This window comes from Neofelis nebulosa, chromosome 16 (assembly GCF_028018385.1).
Source record: "Neofelis nebulosa isolate mNeoNeb1 chromosome 16, mNeoNeb1.pri, whole genome shotgun sequence".
NCBI lineage: Eukaryota > Metazoa > Chordata > Mammalia > Carnivora > Felidae > Neofelis > Neofelis nebulosa.
Window position 1 is genome coordinate 39385231 of NC_080797.1, and position 16555 is coordinate 39401785.

The following is a 16555-nucleotide window of genomic DNA, read 5'->3' on the forward strand; positions in this document are numbered from 1 at the left end:
CCTCTTAGGAAATGTCGCTTGGAACGTGTTCCCTTTTCTCTGTTCGTTCGGGGGTCGCTGCTTCCAGTCACGGCCTCCTAGGAAGGCAGGGGCCGGTAGGGGTGGGGGAGGGGGTTGAACCATTTGGTGGCAGCGGCTGGGCCGCACAGACCTTAGAGGGGTTCTGTAATTTCTTGTAGGAAAGTCTCATCAAGCAAACCTAGTCTTTGTGAGTCAGCCTCTCCTTGGTGTTCTGTGGTTTCAGTACTGCCTGTTGGTGGCCGGAGGGCTGGGCAGCCTGGCCCAAGTCGGCCCTCAGTAACAGGTCATGATCCTGCCCCATCGCCCATCCACCGCGGCTGCTCCTCTAATCCCTTTTTAAAAAATTTTTTTTCCCAGTCTCGTATAGTTGACCCCTCTTCTCTAATCTTTATGGCTGATCAGCGTAATCTGGAAAAGAACGGGTCACGTCGTGTCCTTATCGCGAAGGCATCCTTTATTATTTACTTTTAATTTGGGACAGTGCGCCTTCCTTTTATAGTTGTATGCGGGGCGGTGGGGGGGGGGAGATCCAGAATTTAAGGGAGAAGTGCAGCTTTAGAGCCGTGGGCTGACGTCCGCCAACCCCGTGTTCCCACCCCAGACGCCACCGTTGTCCCTCCCCACCTCCTGGTTGAGACACAATCCGGAGCAGCAGGCTGGCCGGGTTTCCCTGGCCCTTTCTCTGCCCCTCCCATTCTTCACTTGGACCTGTCCAAGGGCCCCTTCTGTACCTTCGGTTGAGGAAAGGTGGCCAGGAGTGCGAAGACGACCCCGGGTTTCACCAGGGACGCCTAACCGTCTTTGACCTTGTGGTCCTCAGGATCGACGTGCACAGGAAGGAGAATGCAGGCGCTGCGGAGAAGGCCATCAGTGTCCACTCAACCCCCGAGGGCTGCTCCTCTGCGTGTAAGATGATCTTGGAGATTATGCATAAGGAAGCAAAGGACACCAAAACGTAAGGCTTTCGCCCGGCGTGTCTTGTAACGAGAGGATTGCCACTTCCCCCCCCAACTACGAACTGTTAGCAAGAATGGCGATAAATAAGACATAAACTGGGAAACGAGGTTCTCTTTCCCACAAGGAACACCCTGTACGTATCCTCTTAGCGATCCCGTGAACTCACGGGTGTTTGTACATCGACGTGCTGTGCACAGTCGTATGTGTGCACACGTACGTTGTAGCACAAATAGGGTCCTGATGAACATGTTCTACAGTTGGCTGTTGCACTCAACGTGGATCAGTAATCCTAGACCCACCTCATTCTTTTTTTTTCTTTTTTAATTGCCTGGAATTCGGTAGTCCGAGATCACACGAGTATACGGTTGGATGAGTTTAACAGGCATACACCTGCGAAGCCATCGCCCCACTTCTGTAACGAGCGTAGCCATCGCTCTGGTTGTCCTTCCCCTTGGCAGCCCAGCCCCACTCCCACATTTCCGTAGCCCTCAGCAGCCACCGCTGTGCTGGTTCTCGTCATCTTTTAAAATGTAACTCTGTCGCGTGCTTTGTCCTGGAAACCCCATGTCTGTGGGGGCAGGATGATCGAGTCTGAGCGTGGCCTGCCATTTAAGGATCTCTCACCCCTCACTTCTTCCCAAGGGCCGACGAGGTTCCCTTGAAGATCCTGGCCCATAATAACTTTGTGGGGCGGCTTATTGGCAAGGAAGGGCGCAACCTGAAGAAAGTGGAGCAGGACACCGAGACGAAAATCACCATCTCTTCGTAAGGCTCTCATTTCCCTCTTTATTTATCAAAGGACTTTTAGAGCACGAGCAGGGGAGAGGGGCAGAGATTTTTTTTGAAAAATTTTTTTTTGAGAAAGACAGAGCATGGGCAGGGGAGGGGCAGAGAGAGAGAGAGAGACACACACACACACACACACACACACACAGAATCTGAAGCAGGCTCCAGGCTCCGAGGCATCAGCACAGAGCCCGACGCGGGGCTCAAATCCACGAACCGCGAGTTCGTGACCTGAGGCGAAGCCTGACGCTTACCTGACTGAGTCACTCAGGCTCCCCGAGAGTATTTTTTGTAATGTTTATCTATTTTTGAAAGAGAGACCGAGCAGGTGAGGGGCAGAGAGAGAGAGAGAGAGAGAGAGAATCCCAAGCGGGCTCTGTGCTGTCAACACAGAGGGCTCGAACTCACGAACCGTGAGATCATGGCCTGAGCCGAGATCAAGAGTCGGACACTTAAACCAACTGAGCTACGCAGGCGCCCTGAGGGAGAATCTTATGTGGCCTGATGTGGGGCTGAGCCCCAGTCACAGAGTCGGACGATCAACTGACCGAGCCTCCCATGCGCCTCTTTATGAGTGGGATGCCCCAGGGGCTCCGGGTCAGCAGTATTTCATTATTGAGCCTCAGTACTTGGCCCCTCAAGTTGGATGCGGTTTCTGCCTACTGAAGGGTAGTCAGCGAAGTGGCAGAGAGCATTTCTCTCCGTGAGGGCTGGTGGTGTGGGAGTGCCTCCCTTTAGCCCTCCGGCCTGCGTCTCAGAGAGCCTGCGGCCAGGAGCCAGGGCCTCGGGGTTTCAGACCTACCTGCCAGGCTGAGAAGGGGCCTGACCTAGGTCCTATTCTGAACGGGGACGGAGCGCGTGCTCTCCCTGTGCAGCGGCCTTGCCTCTCCGGCAAGAAACAAGGCCAAGCAGCTCTATTAGGTGGGTCTTTGGTGAGCGCTGTACCTTGTGGACTTGCTCTGCTCCAGAAGCACAGGAAGTGGGTTGCCTTGGACCACGGGGGAACGTTCCGGTCCTGAGCATCTTCCTTTCCTGGTTTTACCGGTGGTGAAAACCTGTCTGAGTGGACCCCTTGCAAATGGAAGGGTGTTTTCCTCTCCCTGGCACCGTGCCCCCGGCCTGGGTTCCAGACCGAACGCCAGAGACCAGGAGCTGCTTGCCAAAGTGAAACAGCCTGCAGACACGGTTTCTGTGGCTAGTTACGAGCCGGGGCCCGCTCCTGGCCCCGGCCGGTCAGCGTGGAAGGGTGACTCAGCTCTGCTCTCCCACCAGGCTGCAGGACCTCACCCTCTACAACCCCGAGAGGACCATCACCGTGAAGGGGGCCATTGAGAACTGCTGCAGGGCCGAGCAGGAGATCATGAAGAAAGTTCGGGAGGCCTACGAGAACGACGTGGCTGCCATGAGTGTGAGTGTCGCGTGCCCCTGCTGACCGCTCTCCGAGCCTGAGCCACGGCAGAAGGGGGTCTCCATGTGGGGTGGGGAGGCCACGTGCTTTTGGACCTCCATTCCTCAGAGTCTTTTAAGTGTAATTAATTGAGATTCTTTATCGGATTCCTGGGGCGGGTCCCCTCTTGGGCTTCAAGGTCCGTGATCTTCCTGTACAATTGGTGTCGGCGTGTAGTTCGGTGAGGAGAAGGGTCCGTTATTTTAATCTGATCAAAAAAATTTTTTTTGGTATTTATTTTTGAGAGAGAGAGGGAAACAGAGCGCGAGAGGGGGAGGAGGGGCAGCGAGAGAGAGGGAGTCACAGAATCCGAAGCAGGCTCCAGGCTCCGAGCTGTCAGCACAGCCCAGTGTGGGGTTCGAACCCACGGACTACAAGATCATGACCTGAGCCGAAGTCGGATGCTCAACCGACTGAGCCACCCAGGTGCCCCTAAATTTTTTTTTTAAGTGTATTTATTTATTTTGAGAGAGACAGAGACCGTGTGAGTGGGAGAGGGATAGAGAGGGAGACAGAGAATCCCAAGTAGGCTCCATGCTGTTAGCGCAGAGCCCATCGTCTGATTTTTATCGTATTTTTAAATTTTATTTTATTTATGATGAACAGGCTGTAAATTTTGTTTTAACGTTTATGTATCTTTGAGAGACAGAGAGGGACAGAGCACCAGTGGGGGAGGGGCACAGAGAGAGGGAGACACAGCATCTGAAGTAGGCTCCAGGCTCTGGGCTTGAACCCACAAACTGTGAGATCTTGACCTGAGAGGAAGTCGGACACTTAACGGACTGAGCCACCCAGGCACCCTGCCCCTCCCCCCGTCATCTGATTTTTAAAGGGGAGGGAGGATGGTGGGTACGGGAAGAAAGGTGAGTCCTGGAAGTTAATGGACATCTGTCCTCGCTGTGCCTTCTCATAGGAATGTTCCAGTGCAGGGTTCAGTGGGGTAAACCACCAGAGATGAGGGTGACGACATCTGAGGCTCTGTTGGACCCTTCTCGAGGGGGGGTGGTGGTGGTGGTGGCCGGTTCTTAGTCCAGGGATAATGTGCCACGGCTCACAAGTCCACGCTCTATGTGTACGTGAGCGTGTGTGAAAACCACAAGGACAGGCCGGTTTTGTGCAGGTACAGCACCCAGCACTCCTGTGTTGGCCCCCCACCCCGCCCGCCTCTGGGCTCAGCCAGGCCCCTGCAGGGTGAGCTGACCTCTTCCTCCCCACCTTCCTTCCCCAGCTGCAGTCGCACCTCATCCCCGGCCTGAACTTGGCGGCTGTGGGTCTGTTTCCAGCCTCGTCCAGCGCGGTCCCGCCACCGCCTAGCAGCGTCACTGGAGCGGCTCCGTACAGCTCCTTTATGGTAGGTGCAAGATCTCACCCCAGGGGACCCCGGGCCCTTCTGTGGCCTCCCTTCGGGCCCAACCCCCCGTGGGGGCCCGATGCTTGGGGATGCATTTGCAGGGAGAGGGAAAGGAGGTCTGGGATGTCCCCCTCGTGCGCACTCCCGGCCGCTGGTGCCCCGCTGTGTGGATGGCGCCTTCTCGGTCCTTACTAGGCAGAGGGAGAGCTGGGGAGGGCGTAGTCCTTGTTGGCCGCCCGCTGCCTGTGCCCTTCTGCCTCGAGGACGCGTGCCCAGGGTGCGGGAGGGCTGCACCCCTCGCCCGTGCTAACGGCACCCCCTGTCTTGGCAGCAGGCTCCGGAGCAGGAAATGGTGCAGGTGTTCATTCCCGCACAGGCCGTGGGCGCCATCATCGGGAAGAAGGGACAGCACATCAAACAGCTCTCCCGCTTCGCCAGCGCCTCCATCAAGGTGACCTGCTCTGCCTGCCTCCGGGTCCCGCGAGGAGGGGAGCGCTCGCTCGCTCGCTCGCTCGCTCGCTGCCGAGGGCTCAGACCTCTCTTTCCCGAGGCCCCGGGTGGCCAGCCCTGGGGCGGGGCCTCTTCCCCTGAGGGATCGCAGCCCCCCCTTTGCTTTTCACCTTGCCAGGGTCTTCCTTGCTTCCGGGCTCTCAGACGAGGGAGGGGGCGGGTGTTGCAGCGTAGAAAGCAAACTTGGGTTCTGGCACGGACTGACGTGGGTTCAAGCCCCCACCCGCGCCTAAGCCAAGGACCTCTGCCTCCGGTTTGCTCACGACTGCGGAAGCCGAGGCCCCAGGCTCAGGGCGCCTGGCACACAGTGCTTGCTTTGGTAAGTGTCAGGCTGGCTCTACACCTTGGTCGGCCAGGGTCCAGGGCAGAGAGCAGGGAGAATCTCTCCTAGTGAAACTAAGCGGTTAAGTTTCACAAGCCTGAATCCATCTGTGGTCTTAGAGGAGCTGGTCAGAGGCAATGATCCTTCTCTGGTGAAGTGTGGGCGGTAGGGGGCGCCTCTTTGACCACCTCTGTTTGCTTTGTAGATTGCTCCTCCGGAAACTCCTGACTCCAAAGTTCGTATGGTCATCATCACTGGACCCCCGGAGGCCCAATTCAAGGTTCTCATCTTTGTTTTTCCAAGCTAGACCCGGGAGCTGAGGCCGGGTGGGAGTGCAGATCTGCACGCTTTTTAAAAACGGTTTTTATCCATTTCTTGGAGTAATCTTTTTTTAAACATTATTTTTCAAAACGTTTTTATTTATTTAGGGGAAAGAGAGAGACAGCGTGAGGGGGGAGGGGAGGAGAGAGAGAGGGAGACACAGAATCTGAAGCAGGCTCCAGGCTCCAAGCCTGACGTGGGGCTCGAACTCGATAACGGTGAGATGAAGTCGAACGCTTAACCGACTGAGCCACCCAGGCGCCCCGATTTCTTTTACGTAATCTTTATACCCGGCGCGGGGCTCGAACTCACGACCCCGAGATCAAGGGTCTCCCGCTCTACCGACTGAGGCAGCCAGGCGCCCCTGCAGGATAAAGCATTGCAGTGCAGCTTCCAGTTGGGCATCACACTTAATTTCTGTTGGCTTCTGTTTCCTTCTTTACGTCTGAAGGTGAACAGGAATTCGGGACAGAAGGAAACCCTAGGGCTTGGCTTCTTCCTTGGGCTTTGCCTTAGTTACATCAAAGGAAGACCTTTGATGCCAAATTTCCTTCTCTCCTTTGTATCCATCGCTAAGTGCCTGCACTTCTGGTCACATAGCCCAAGAGCCGACAGTGAGCACATCCTGACCGAGGCAGGGATGGAGAATGGGGACAGGCTCTTTAGGCTGTGTGCAGCGGCCCACAGCCTGTTCTCTGCGGCCTCATTCGAGTCAATGCGGTCATCCCAGACCCTATAGGGATTTGTAGCTTATGAATTGTTAAGGGAGGTGTGGGTTCAGTTACTCTGCCCCGGCTCTCCAGTGTTACAAGCAATCAGAAGGACCAGGTCAATGCCACGACAATGGCATTTTCGGTCACCTGGGTAGATGGTTGATCTACTCCTGGGTGGGGCCTGGGGGGCAGCAGGGGAGGGGCTGGAGCTTGGGGACCGGACGTCTCTGTTTACCTCGCTTCCCTTTTCGTCGCGTGTATGGCCTGCTGATTAACAAGGATCTCCTCCTCTCAGGCTCAGGGAAGAATTTATGGAAAACTCAAGGAGGAGAACTTCTTTGGTCCCAAGGAGGAAGTAAAGCTGGAGACCCATATCCGGGTGCCAGCATCAGCTGCCGGCAGGGTTATTGGCAAAGGTGGCAAAACGGTGAGCCTTGAGGGCCAGGCTGAAAGTTCTGGATCTTTGTCCTCAAACCCGACAGCTCTGCTCTGGCTTCCCTCTCCCCTACCCCGCACAACCTGAGGACTCCCGACGTGCTCCTTGACCTAATTCTCCTCCACAGCCCAGCTCTGGAGTCCTCTAGTTACCTGCTAGCAATTTGCCTCTTGTCCTTCCCTCCAACCCCACCCTTTCTTGATGGCGCCCTGAGCTTCTCTTCACCCCTGGCCACGCAGGTGAACGAGTTGCAGAATTTGACAGCAGCCGAGGTGGTGGTGCCCAGAGACCAGACCCCAGATGAGAACGACCAGGTCATCGTCAAGATCATCGGGCATTTCTATGCCAGCCAGGTACACGTGGCACACACCCCCCCCCCCACCCCCCCCACCCCCGCCCTTTTGCGGGAGGGCGGCAGGAGCCCGGGGATCAGAGGGAAGACTCCAGATGTTGACCACCATGGCCTGGATGAATCCGGTGGACTCTGCCTGCCTCTGGGCTGGCTCGGTTTCCTTTTAATTTGTTTTGAGAGAGAAAGAAGAGGGGCAGAGAGAGGGGAGAGAGAATCCCAAGCCATCTCTGTGCTGTCGCGTAAGCCTGAGGTGGGGCTCGAACTCACAGACTGTGAGACCGTGACCTGAGCCGAAATCGAGAGTCGGACACTTAACCGACCGAGCCACCCAGGCGCCCCTGGGTCATTCTTCTCTAAGTGTAGGAGTGTGACGTGTAGATGTCTTATTTCCTCTTGAGGCTGTAGGGAGAGCGGTCTGAGGATTTCATGTATGATATATATCCTATATAATAACCAGTATGTATTCTATATTCTTGGTCATCAACTAAGAGTCTTTCCTGTTGTCTAAAGTTAGTGCTTCCCTAACACCTTGTGCACAGGATGAGAAAGGAAATTGGTATCACCCCCTTCCCCCGCCAAGTCTTGTTTGTGAAATAATAATGCCAATAACAACATTCTGGACGGCCCTTCCCCAGTACAGTCCCTTAGCCTTTCTCACAATGACTTTTCCATCCCTGCTTCCAGTCCTTCCACCGTCCCATTGCAGAACTCCCCACCCCCACCTCCAGGGAGCCGGTCGGCACTGCCCAGCATTGGGACTGACCCCAGAGCCTGCAAAGGAGAGTGGATGTCGGGGTCAAATGCTCTGTGCTTTGAAAAGTCAGGCAAAGGATGACCGGAAGGGAGTGAGGTTTTCCTAATATCCTCCAGTGTCGGAACCGGAAGGGGTACAGAGGCCTTTGGACGCAACCCCTTCCTCTTAGAGGACAGACGTTTCACAGCAGGCTTGTGGCCCGACCGACACTGTCTAAGGCAGTACAGGAGCCGGGAATCCGGGCTCTTGGTTCCCAGTGTGGTGTGGCTGTGCAGCAGCAGGAACGTGGGTTCTGGAGGCAGAGGCCTTGGAACTCAAACCCCCCTTGCGTGGTCTTCTGCGCCGTATGGCTTTGGCTGACTTTTCTGGGACCATCTTTTGAGAAGTATGAACGGTAGCGTCTGTGGCCGAGTCTGCTGCACCAAGCACCATTGTGTGTGGTTTACATATATTAACTCGTGTAAGCCCCACGATAGCCTCATTTTACGGATGGGGGTGTGAGCTTAAGAGGGTAAAGGACGTACGCAAGGATGCACAGGGCCAGGAGGTTTTCAGTACCGAAGCGGGGATGGTTTTCATCTGTTGGGATGAGGAGTAGAGAGAAAAGCTACGTAAGCCGTCCGCTCGGGGCTGACCGAGTAGGAAGTGATCTAAGAAAAGGGAGTCCACCGTCTTGTCTCAACCTAGACCACCCTTCTGTTTGACCAAGAAACCAAGCACGCCGTGGGTGGGAGGACGCGATTCTGGCGACCGGTTCCGGGCGTCGCATTGTGCTGTTGATTTCCGTCGTGGAACCGTGTTCTTGGGGAAGGCGCCTTTGAGAAGGGGAGGGGAGAGACACCGATCCATCTTGTACGGTGGGGCTTCGGTGTCACTGCTGGTTTCTAAATCCGTCTCTGGGCGTTTCATTCTCTCTCCTGGGAACGTCGACGTGTGTGGTGGGGCTGTGGTCAGTGGGGAGGAGGTCTCCGAAGTTTATGACCCTCCGAGGGAGCACACGCTCCTGGCGACTCCAGGAGGTTGATTCGGGGTTCCGCAGTACGTGTGGCAACTTTGTTAACCGGAGGCCCTCACTCTTGCCGCTCGTCTGTTTTTTCCTACAGATGGCCCAGCGGAAGATACGAGACATCCTGGCCCAAGTCAAACAGCTGCACCAAAAGGGACAGAGTAACCAGGCCCAGGCACGGAGGAAGTGACCAACCCCTTCCCTTCGCGGCGACTCAAGGACAACGGGCTGAAGTCGAGAGCGCGTTCTCCCCAGCAGGCCTGAGAATGAGTGGGAATCAGGGACCCTTGGGCCGGGATGTAGACCAGGTTTGCCCGCTTGGCTTGAGGAAAGACGTTCCAGTGAGGAACCCTGATCCCTCGGCCCCACACGCCCAACCAATTGGCCCGACACTGCCCGCCCCTCAGGGTGTCACCATGGAAATTCTAGCTCAGGGTGCTTTTAAACGTGGATTGTTGAAGTAAGTTCTCCAGGTCCCACCAAGAGAGTGGGTCAGGCCCCAGTGGGAAGAGAAATAAAATTTCCTTCAGGTTTTTAAATCATGCAGAGGGGTGTTTTAATCAGCCTCAAAGGATGGTTTGCTTCTCAACCCGAAAATCCTTCCAGCCTTCTCCTACTTGGTTCGTTGATTAAAATACCTCTACTCTCGTGCCCTGACATAACCTCTTCCTATATAGCCTCTTCCTGAAGTCACGCTAATTGTTTTATCTGTACTGCTACCAGAAAAGGTGGGAACCAGTGCATTGTTTTGCTTATGTTATTGACTCAGAGGAGAAGACACACCAGCATCTATAGTTTAAGTCCACTCCTTCCCTAACCAACCAGTAGGAACAGCAAGGAATAAAGAACGGGGGAGAAATGTGATTAAACTGTATAGTAATCCACGTTTAAAAGGAGTGCCCTTATGGCTGATCTAGTCCAGATCGCCATCTTGAAAAATTGGCGCGATGAAAATGTTCTCCACTCTGTCGGGACTTCCCCACTGAGATTCCCTGCCCCATTCACGTCCTTCTCCCCATCTAGGTGCACGTGGGCGGTAGTGAATGCTCGGCAGGGTAGGGGCTGACCACTGTACTGTCCCTGATTCCCACCATTCTCAGGCAGATTTTATATTTTTTTAAAGTCTATTTTAATGATTGGATATGAGCACTGGGAAGGGGACATAACTCCCCTTGATAAAGTCTCAGTTCCACAGAGGACTTGAGTGGCCCCAAAGGCTGCCACTGTGCCCTCACTCCAGCCCGTGTGCTCCTATAAGGGCTGGTTCCCAGAGGCAGGGGTTGTGGGGCACTCCCCCGCCACGGCACTGTTCCCTTGGTGGAGGTGGGATGTGGAACCCAACCCCGAGCTCCCGGTGAAGCTGAAGTCCACCGTCTGGCGTACGTTATGAATATCCAGTAAATGGGAGAGTATTTGCTTCTGTTGTTATCCCAGAGGCATGATTTAACCGATGGCTTCTGCCTCCGTGAATCACCGGCATGACAAAAGTTGTGCCTAAAAACAAAGTTCAAAATACCAGCAACCTTATGCACAAAGGGGTAAATAAGCTTAATTTATTAATTTCCCAGGCTCAGTAAGATCCCGTTGGAAGTTCAGCCCTTGTGGAAGACAGCAGCCATCAGTTGAATGAGGTTGGGCCTCCCCTCCTAATATACTGATTGTCAACGCATATCAGCCAGGTGGTGCACTTTAGTTAGCTACCTTGGACAATGCTATCAAGTGTGCTGGGAAGGGAGGAAGGCCTCTCTGCATGTGGAAAAGCCCATGCGTGGAGTCCCCTCCTTCCGACACTGCAACAACAACAGTAGTAACAACGAGACAACCATGACACGTGGGCGGAGTCAGTCAGGTAATGCTGTGTGCGAAGTAAACTACCTCAAGGTATGAAGTTACCTCAGCAATTACTTTCCTTTTTGTTCCCCCCACCTTTTTTTAACCTTTTTTTTTTCTTTGCGGCTTGCTGATATTTTATATAAAAAAGAAAAGCAAAGCAAAAGAGAAGCTGATAGTCTTGAATATTTTATTTTTTTAATGAAAAGAAAAAAAAAACGAGAAAGTTATGTTTCATAATTTCTTACAACATGAGCCAGTGTAAGCCTTTAGGATCTCTCTATGGAGAACAGGCCCTATGGGAAGGGCAGCAGGGGCTGGCTCTTTGGGAGGAGGCTGGGGCTCAGCGGCCCAAGGTGGAGAGAGCCCGGGGTGAGGCCCTGATCTCTGACTCCCAGATTCCTAAGCCACTGGCCTCTCCTGGGAAATCCCGCCTGCTGGGGATTCAGAGACCTAGCAGAGCCGTGGGCCTCCGGTGGCCGAACAGCAGTCCCCAGCCACCTGCTCATGGCGTCTCCTCTCTCCCTTTTTGGTTAAAGGGCATCCCAGCCAGTTCTCCCCACCAGTGGTGCTGTTGAGATATTTTTAAATAATTGCCTCCGTTTTATCGAGGAGTGAAATAATATCTAAAAAGTATACCCACTTAAAAAAACAAAAACAAAAAACCCTCTATTTCTCTTTCTAGAAGTATGGGAGCCAAGATTCCGTTGGTGGAAGAGACACAGCTGCTCTCTTACCCTCAGAGAGGTCCACCTGGTTTGTCATTGCAGTCTTTTCTTTTTTTGGTGTTGTTTTCATTTCAGTCCCATCTTGCTGTTCCTTTGGGTCTGCGTCAACAGACCAAGGAGCAGACAGACACTCAGATGATTGCCCCTTCGTCTCCTGTCATCTTTAGATTGATCTGATTGGTTCTAACAGCGGACCCAAACCTAAAGGAATTCTTGATTTAGGGTGGTGCGTGCAAGAAGCAGTCGGGGGGTATGGGAATGTGACTGGGGGGCAGGTTCCTGCCTCACTCGTGTCTTATCCTTGCGTCCCCATGACATTCCTTTACAACCTCCAGAACTGTCTACCCCGAAGAGAGGAAGAAGCAGGAGAGCATTTAGGGGTGATATCAGGCCTCTGTAATTGAGCTTCCCACCTGCCCTAACCACAAAAAAAGGGTCTCCCAACTTCCATCTCTGGCTCTGTATGCTTTAGCCCAAAATGAAGCAGATAACGTTCAGACATCGGCCATTTGGTGATTTAAGGCGAATTTCCAGCAGCAAGCATGCTTTAATATCCGGTTCAAACTACCAGCAGAAAAACAAAAAACAAAAACCAACAAACAAAAAAACCACCCACAGTACCTGAAATGTGATTGTTGCAGTGTTCAGTTTCCTTGGGATCCTGCTCCCGTCACACCTTAAGCCCACGTCCTTTTCCTTTGGCTGGTTCAGCTCCCGGAAGAGACCAGGAAGTGTGGCGAGGGACTGTCAGACGTTAGTTGAATTAGGCACAGCTTCCACTCATCGCTGACATTTGCCCAGCAGGAAAGTTGTGAAAGTTACCCTATCAGAAGCAGAAGGAATATGGTTTGGTGGTTAAAGTTTAGCGGGATAAAGGGACCTGTCTTGGTGGGCCCGCCTTTGACCCTTAGGCTAGGTCTTGGGGCAGCGCCTTGCCCTCCTGCACATCACCTCCATTTCCCCGTTCTTGGCGAGATAAGTCAACGCGGAAAGCACTTGGGAGATTTGGATGATCAGAGAAAAGTGACTTTTAGAAAACCACTTCTATACTGAAGAGAGAGAGAGAGAGATATATATATGTGTGTGTGTGTGTGCGCTACATATATATTTTTAAGAAAGGACCATCTCTTTAGGATATATTTTTTATTCTGTGGAACACACAAAAAACCAAAATGGTTTGATTCACTTAACTTCAAAGCTGCATCTGACAGTTACACCCGGATGGCTTTAATCCCCTCTAGGGTCTGGTTGCCTTTTGCAGTTTGGGTTGTGGACTCGGCTCCTCAGAAGGGTCTGGGTAGGAGAGAGCCATACGTAGGGACAGAGTTTTATCCCCTGCTGCCCTTTCCTGCCCTCCCCTGGGTCCTTGTCAAGTCCTTATTCCTTTCCCGTGAGCTCTCCACCTCCGGGGGGGGGGTGGGGGTGGGGGTGGTTGGGAGCTATTCTTAGGTATGCCTCACTATTGGCAGGAAAGACCCCATGTAAAACCCAGAGAGCACTGCGGGGAACACTCCAGGTGGCTCTGTGTCCGTTTTCCTCTGTGCCAAAGACAGACAGACAGACGGGGGCTGAGAGAGGCCTGTTCTGAAGCCAAGCAGTAGCCATCTTTCAACGTATACTTGGGCCCTCTGAGAGGGGCTCCTGGAAACAGTGCGAGCTAAAGACCCGTCCCTTCCCTTCTGAGGCTCCTGGGGGACGTGGGGGCGGTGCTTAACTTGCCAAGGGGGTAGGGAGCTGAGAAAGGGGTCCATTGGCTCCTGGTTGCACTTTGGGGAAGGAGGGGAAGTTTGGGGCTCCTCCACGTGGGACTGCTCTCTGTCCCCTGCCCCCACCGCAGAGATAGCATGGCGAGTTCCCTTCAGGCCTGGCAGACTGGCAGCGAGGAGGGGCCTCAGTTAGCTCTCAAGGGTGCCTTCCCCTCCTCCCACCCCAGACCTAACTCTCTGCCAAACTGGGAACGAGCAGTGCTATGTAACTACCTCACAGAGCCCCAGAGGGACCGCCCAGGCTTCCAGTTCACTCCGAAGCCAAAGCTGGCACCTCTAGTCACCCCTTTCCTCCCACCTCCCACCCGGGGGGGCCGGGAAGGGGGAGGCGATCTGCTTTCATTCTCCTGAAGTGTTTTCCGGGGAGACCCTAGTTAGTGGCTTTGACATTCAAACCGCGCCACTGTTTTTTGCCTGTTTGTTGCAAACTGGTGGAAGGAAGACAGCACAGCCTGACCACGGTAATTGCAGGAAGATGGGAGACCTCCATGCCAGGGGACATAAAGCCATTTCCCTTCCAAACGCTCGATGCCGTAGACGCAGAAACGTCTCTCTGGTACCCAGACTTCGAGTAACGCCAGCTGGAAGCTTCGGTTTCTTTGGATACATAAGGCTTCTCTGTCGGGGTACAGGGCAGGGAGGAGGCCTCGTGACCGAAGGTGAAGGTAGAGGGCGAGGGCCAGATCCCAACCTTGACCCTTGGGCCCGTGCACCTCCTTGGGGCACAGCCTGATGTGGGCACCGTTAGCGTGGTGTCTTAGCGTGGTTGAATCCGGACTGACGAGACATTGGAAGAAGTTTTCGTTCTCTTAAACAGCAGGAAGCTCCTCGGGAGCGTGTGTTTTCGAGTTACCACAGGTGATGGATGCTACGAGTAGAAATGGATTAACTACCTCAATCCTTTACAATAAATACGATTGGAACCGAGGGCAGGGACTCGTGCATAAGGGTATGAATCCTAGCCAGGAGAAGTGAGTTGAGGCTTGTGCCACAAAAAAGGTTTGTTCTTGAGGAACAGGCAGGCCTGCCAGGACTCCCCCCACCCCTGTCCAGGGGGCTGGGCGGTCTGGCAATTAGGTCCCCCCCCCCTTCCGCCTTCCTTGCCCGGGGGTCCAGCGTGTCACCCCTTTCCCTCCGGCTTGACCTCCGCTCACTTGCTCTAGCCTATCTCGTTGGACCAGAGAGGCTGGCTGGAGGTGAAATCTGGGGCTTTGGCCTGGAACCCATCACTCAGCCCTAGCGTCAGGAAGCCTGGGGAAGCCAGAGCTAAGACCTCTTCAACAGGGTGTCTTTGAGATGCTCCGCCTCCGCTGTGTCCTCAGTCTTCGCAGGGGGGGGCGGGGTGGGGGAGGGGGGAGGACAGTTGGCTCTAGAAGAGGTGGTGCGGGATCCTTTGTCCTGAGAGAGTCCAAGGCCCCCGGTCCTCTGGTCGCTCAGGCGTCTTTGTAGTTGGGGAGTCCACTGGGCCATCCCAGCCCCTCCCCACCCTCTAATGGACCTCCTCATAGAAGCCCCATTTCACTTTTGTTTTATCTACCTCTTAGCAAGACAATAGAGATAAATTAGGTAGTGGCAACTCCACTTGCTTAGGTTAGGGGGGGAAAAAGATTTCTTTTTCCAAAGGAAAAAAAAAATATTACCTTAAAAATACTTTCCAAAAAATTTAAAAAACCAAAAAAAAAAAAAAAAAAAAAAAGAAAGAAAGAGGGAGACATTTTCCAGTGACCACTGGATTGTTTTAATTCCCCAGACTTTTCTCTTTTTTTCCCCCCGTAAATAAGTTTCACTCTTTGGCGAGTTTCTCCACTTGTTTAAGATAATGTGCTGTCCTAACTGGGACGGCGATCACGGTCTGCCCCCCTGGCTTGTCCCACCCCTACACCCTGTTCCCACCAGTGAGTCTTACCTGCGCTCCTCCCCCTGACACCCTCCCGGCCAGGTGACTTCCGTCCCCCCAGCAAGAATAAAGACTGTGTGTGTGTGTGTGTGTTGGGGTGCTTAAGTCTTGACTCACCCTTTTCCCCCTGTGGGGGTTGGGAGGCCACTTGTAACACTTCCGTGTACATTTTATGTAACCCACTGCAATGTAAAGGTGTTCAAAATGAATTTCAGCAGATGATGAGTTAGCATAATGAATAAACATCCTCTGTCGCCACTTGGATGCTCCCTTTTCTCCAGCATCTTCCTCCTGGTCCCGGAAACCAGAATAAGTCAAAGGAGCCCCCTCCCCAATGCAAAGTGAATTCGCATCCAGTCCTGAGACCCCTCTTAACTCAGGAGAGTGGAAAGTGTGTTTTTCTGGAATGCGGATCCTGGTGGCGGCCGGAAGGGGCTCCTGCATGTGACTGTGCCATCCCATTCTGTAATTCGTGGCCACTTTGAAAATTGTACCTGGCTGGAAGTCTGCCAGCCATCGCCACGGTATTTTGATTGTACCCTTTCTCCCACCCTTTAATCTGTACTTTGCTTTGTCGGGGGAGGTGGGGCAGCTGACTCAGACTTTGCGAATTTGTTCTTTTGCTGGATGGGCGCTCCAGCTTTTCCCATGAAGGTTGTTTAAGCTACAGACCACTTCATTCTGCTGTTTCAATTTCAAAAATAAAAAGGAAACTTCTATCGAAAGCTGCGTGCGCGTGTGTGTCTGTCTCATCTCGGGCGGGGGGTGGTGGTGGTGGTGGTCTTTGGGGTCTGGTAGCAGAGATGCTCAGACCTCCAGCAGCCGACTTCAGTGTTGAGAGTCCTGGTTCCCAGGGACCAGAGTCACTCAAATGCAGACGAGGCCTTTTTCTTAAATTCACCGACAGCCAACAAGGAGTGGCCTTTGGTGCCTTGCTGTTAACGCCCTTTGCATGTTGGAATACGGCCTCCGCCATATTGCAGAATCGGTGCATGTTGGAGCATCAGTGCAGAGCAGTCTCGGTGGCTCTGGAGGTCAGGAATAGGTATTGCCCTTCCTGACCCCTGCCCCAAGAAAAATTACGCAAATGGCTTCTTCCTTCCGGGTTTCCGTCACCAGCTACCGTGACCCTGCCCTCGCCTAGTTTCCTTTCTGAATGTCAGCAAGGTGGAGGGACACAACCTAGACTCCCAAGCGTGGCTCCCCGGATTCTTGGTCCACCCCTTTCCGCCCTGACATCTTTCAAAGATGACCTGATGGTACAGGGCGATACCATGCTTAAAGAAACGTTCTAGGCCATCTGTTCAGACCTAGGGCTGTTTGGACCCTGAATAGATGGGTCTAGCGCCAGTTAATGG

General features: G+C 53.6%; 1 protein-coding gene across 2 annotated transcripts in view; it reads left to right on the forward strand.

The window, feature by feature from the left end:
- The window catches only part of IGF2BP1 (insulin like growth factor 2 mRNA binding protein 1), a 47413-nt gene extending 31491 nt beyond the window's left edge, over nucleotides 1–15922 (forward strand). Inside the window, exons 7-15 of one of the 2 annotated variants that reach the window (XM_058703513.1) lie at nucleotides 842–976; nucleotides 1621–1743; nucleotides 3037–3172; nucleotides 4440–4562; nucleotides 4894–5013; nucleotides 5600–5674; nucleotides 6724–6855; nucleotides 7104–7217; nucleotides 9074–15922. In XM_058703513.1, the coding sequence (XP_058559496.1) occupies nucleotides 842–976; nucleotides 1621–1743; nucleotides 3037–3172; nucleotides 4440–4562; nucleotides 4894–5013; nucleotides 5600–5674; nucleotides 6724–6855; nucleotides 7104–7217; nucleotides 9074–9166 (1051 nt within the window). In that variant the 3' untranslated portion in view covers nucleotides 9167–15922. The remainder of the gene's footprint in view (nucleotides 1–841; nucleotides 977–1620; nucleotides 1744–3036; nucleotides 3173–4439; nucleotides 4563–4893; nucleotides 5014–5599; nucleotides 5675–6723; nucleotides 6856–7103; nucleotides 7218–9073) is intronic. The other variant, XM_058703514.1, reaches the window with a different exon arrangement.
- The last annotated feature ends 633 nt before the right edge of the window (nucleotides 15923–16555 follow it).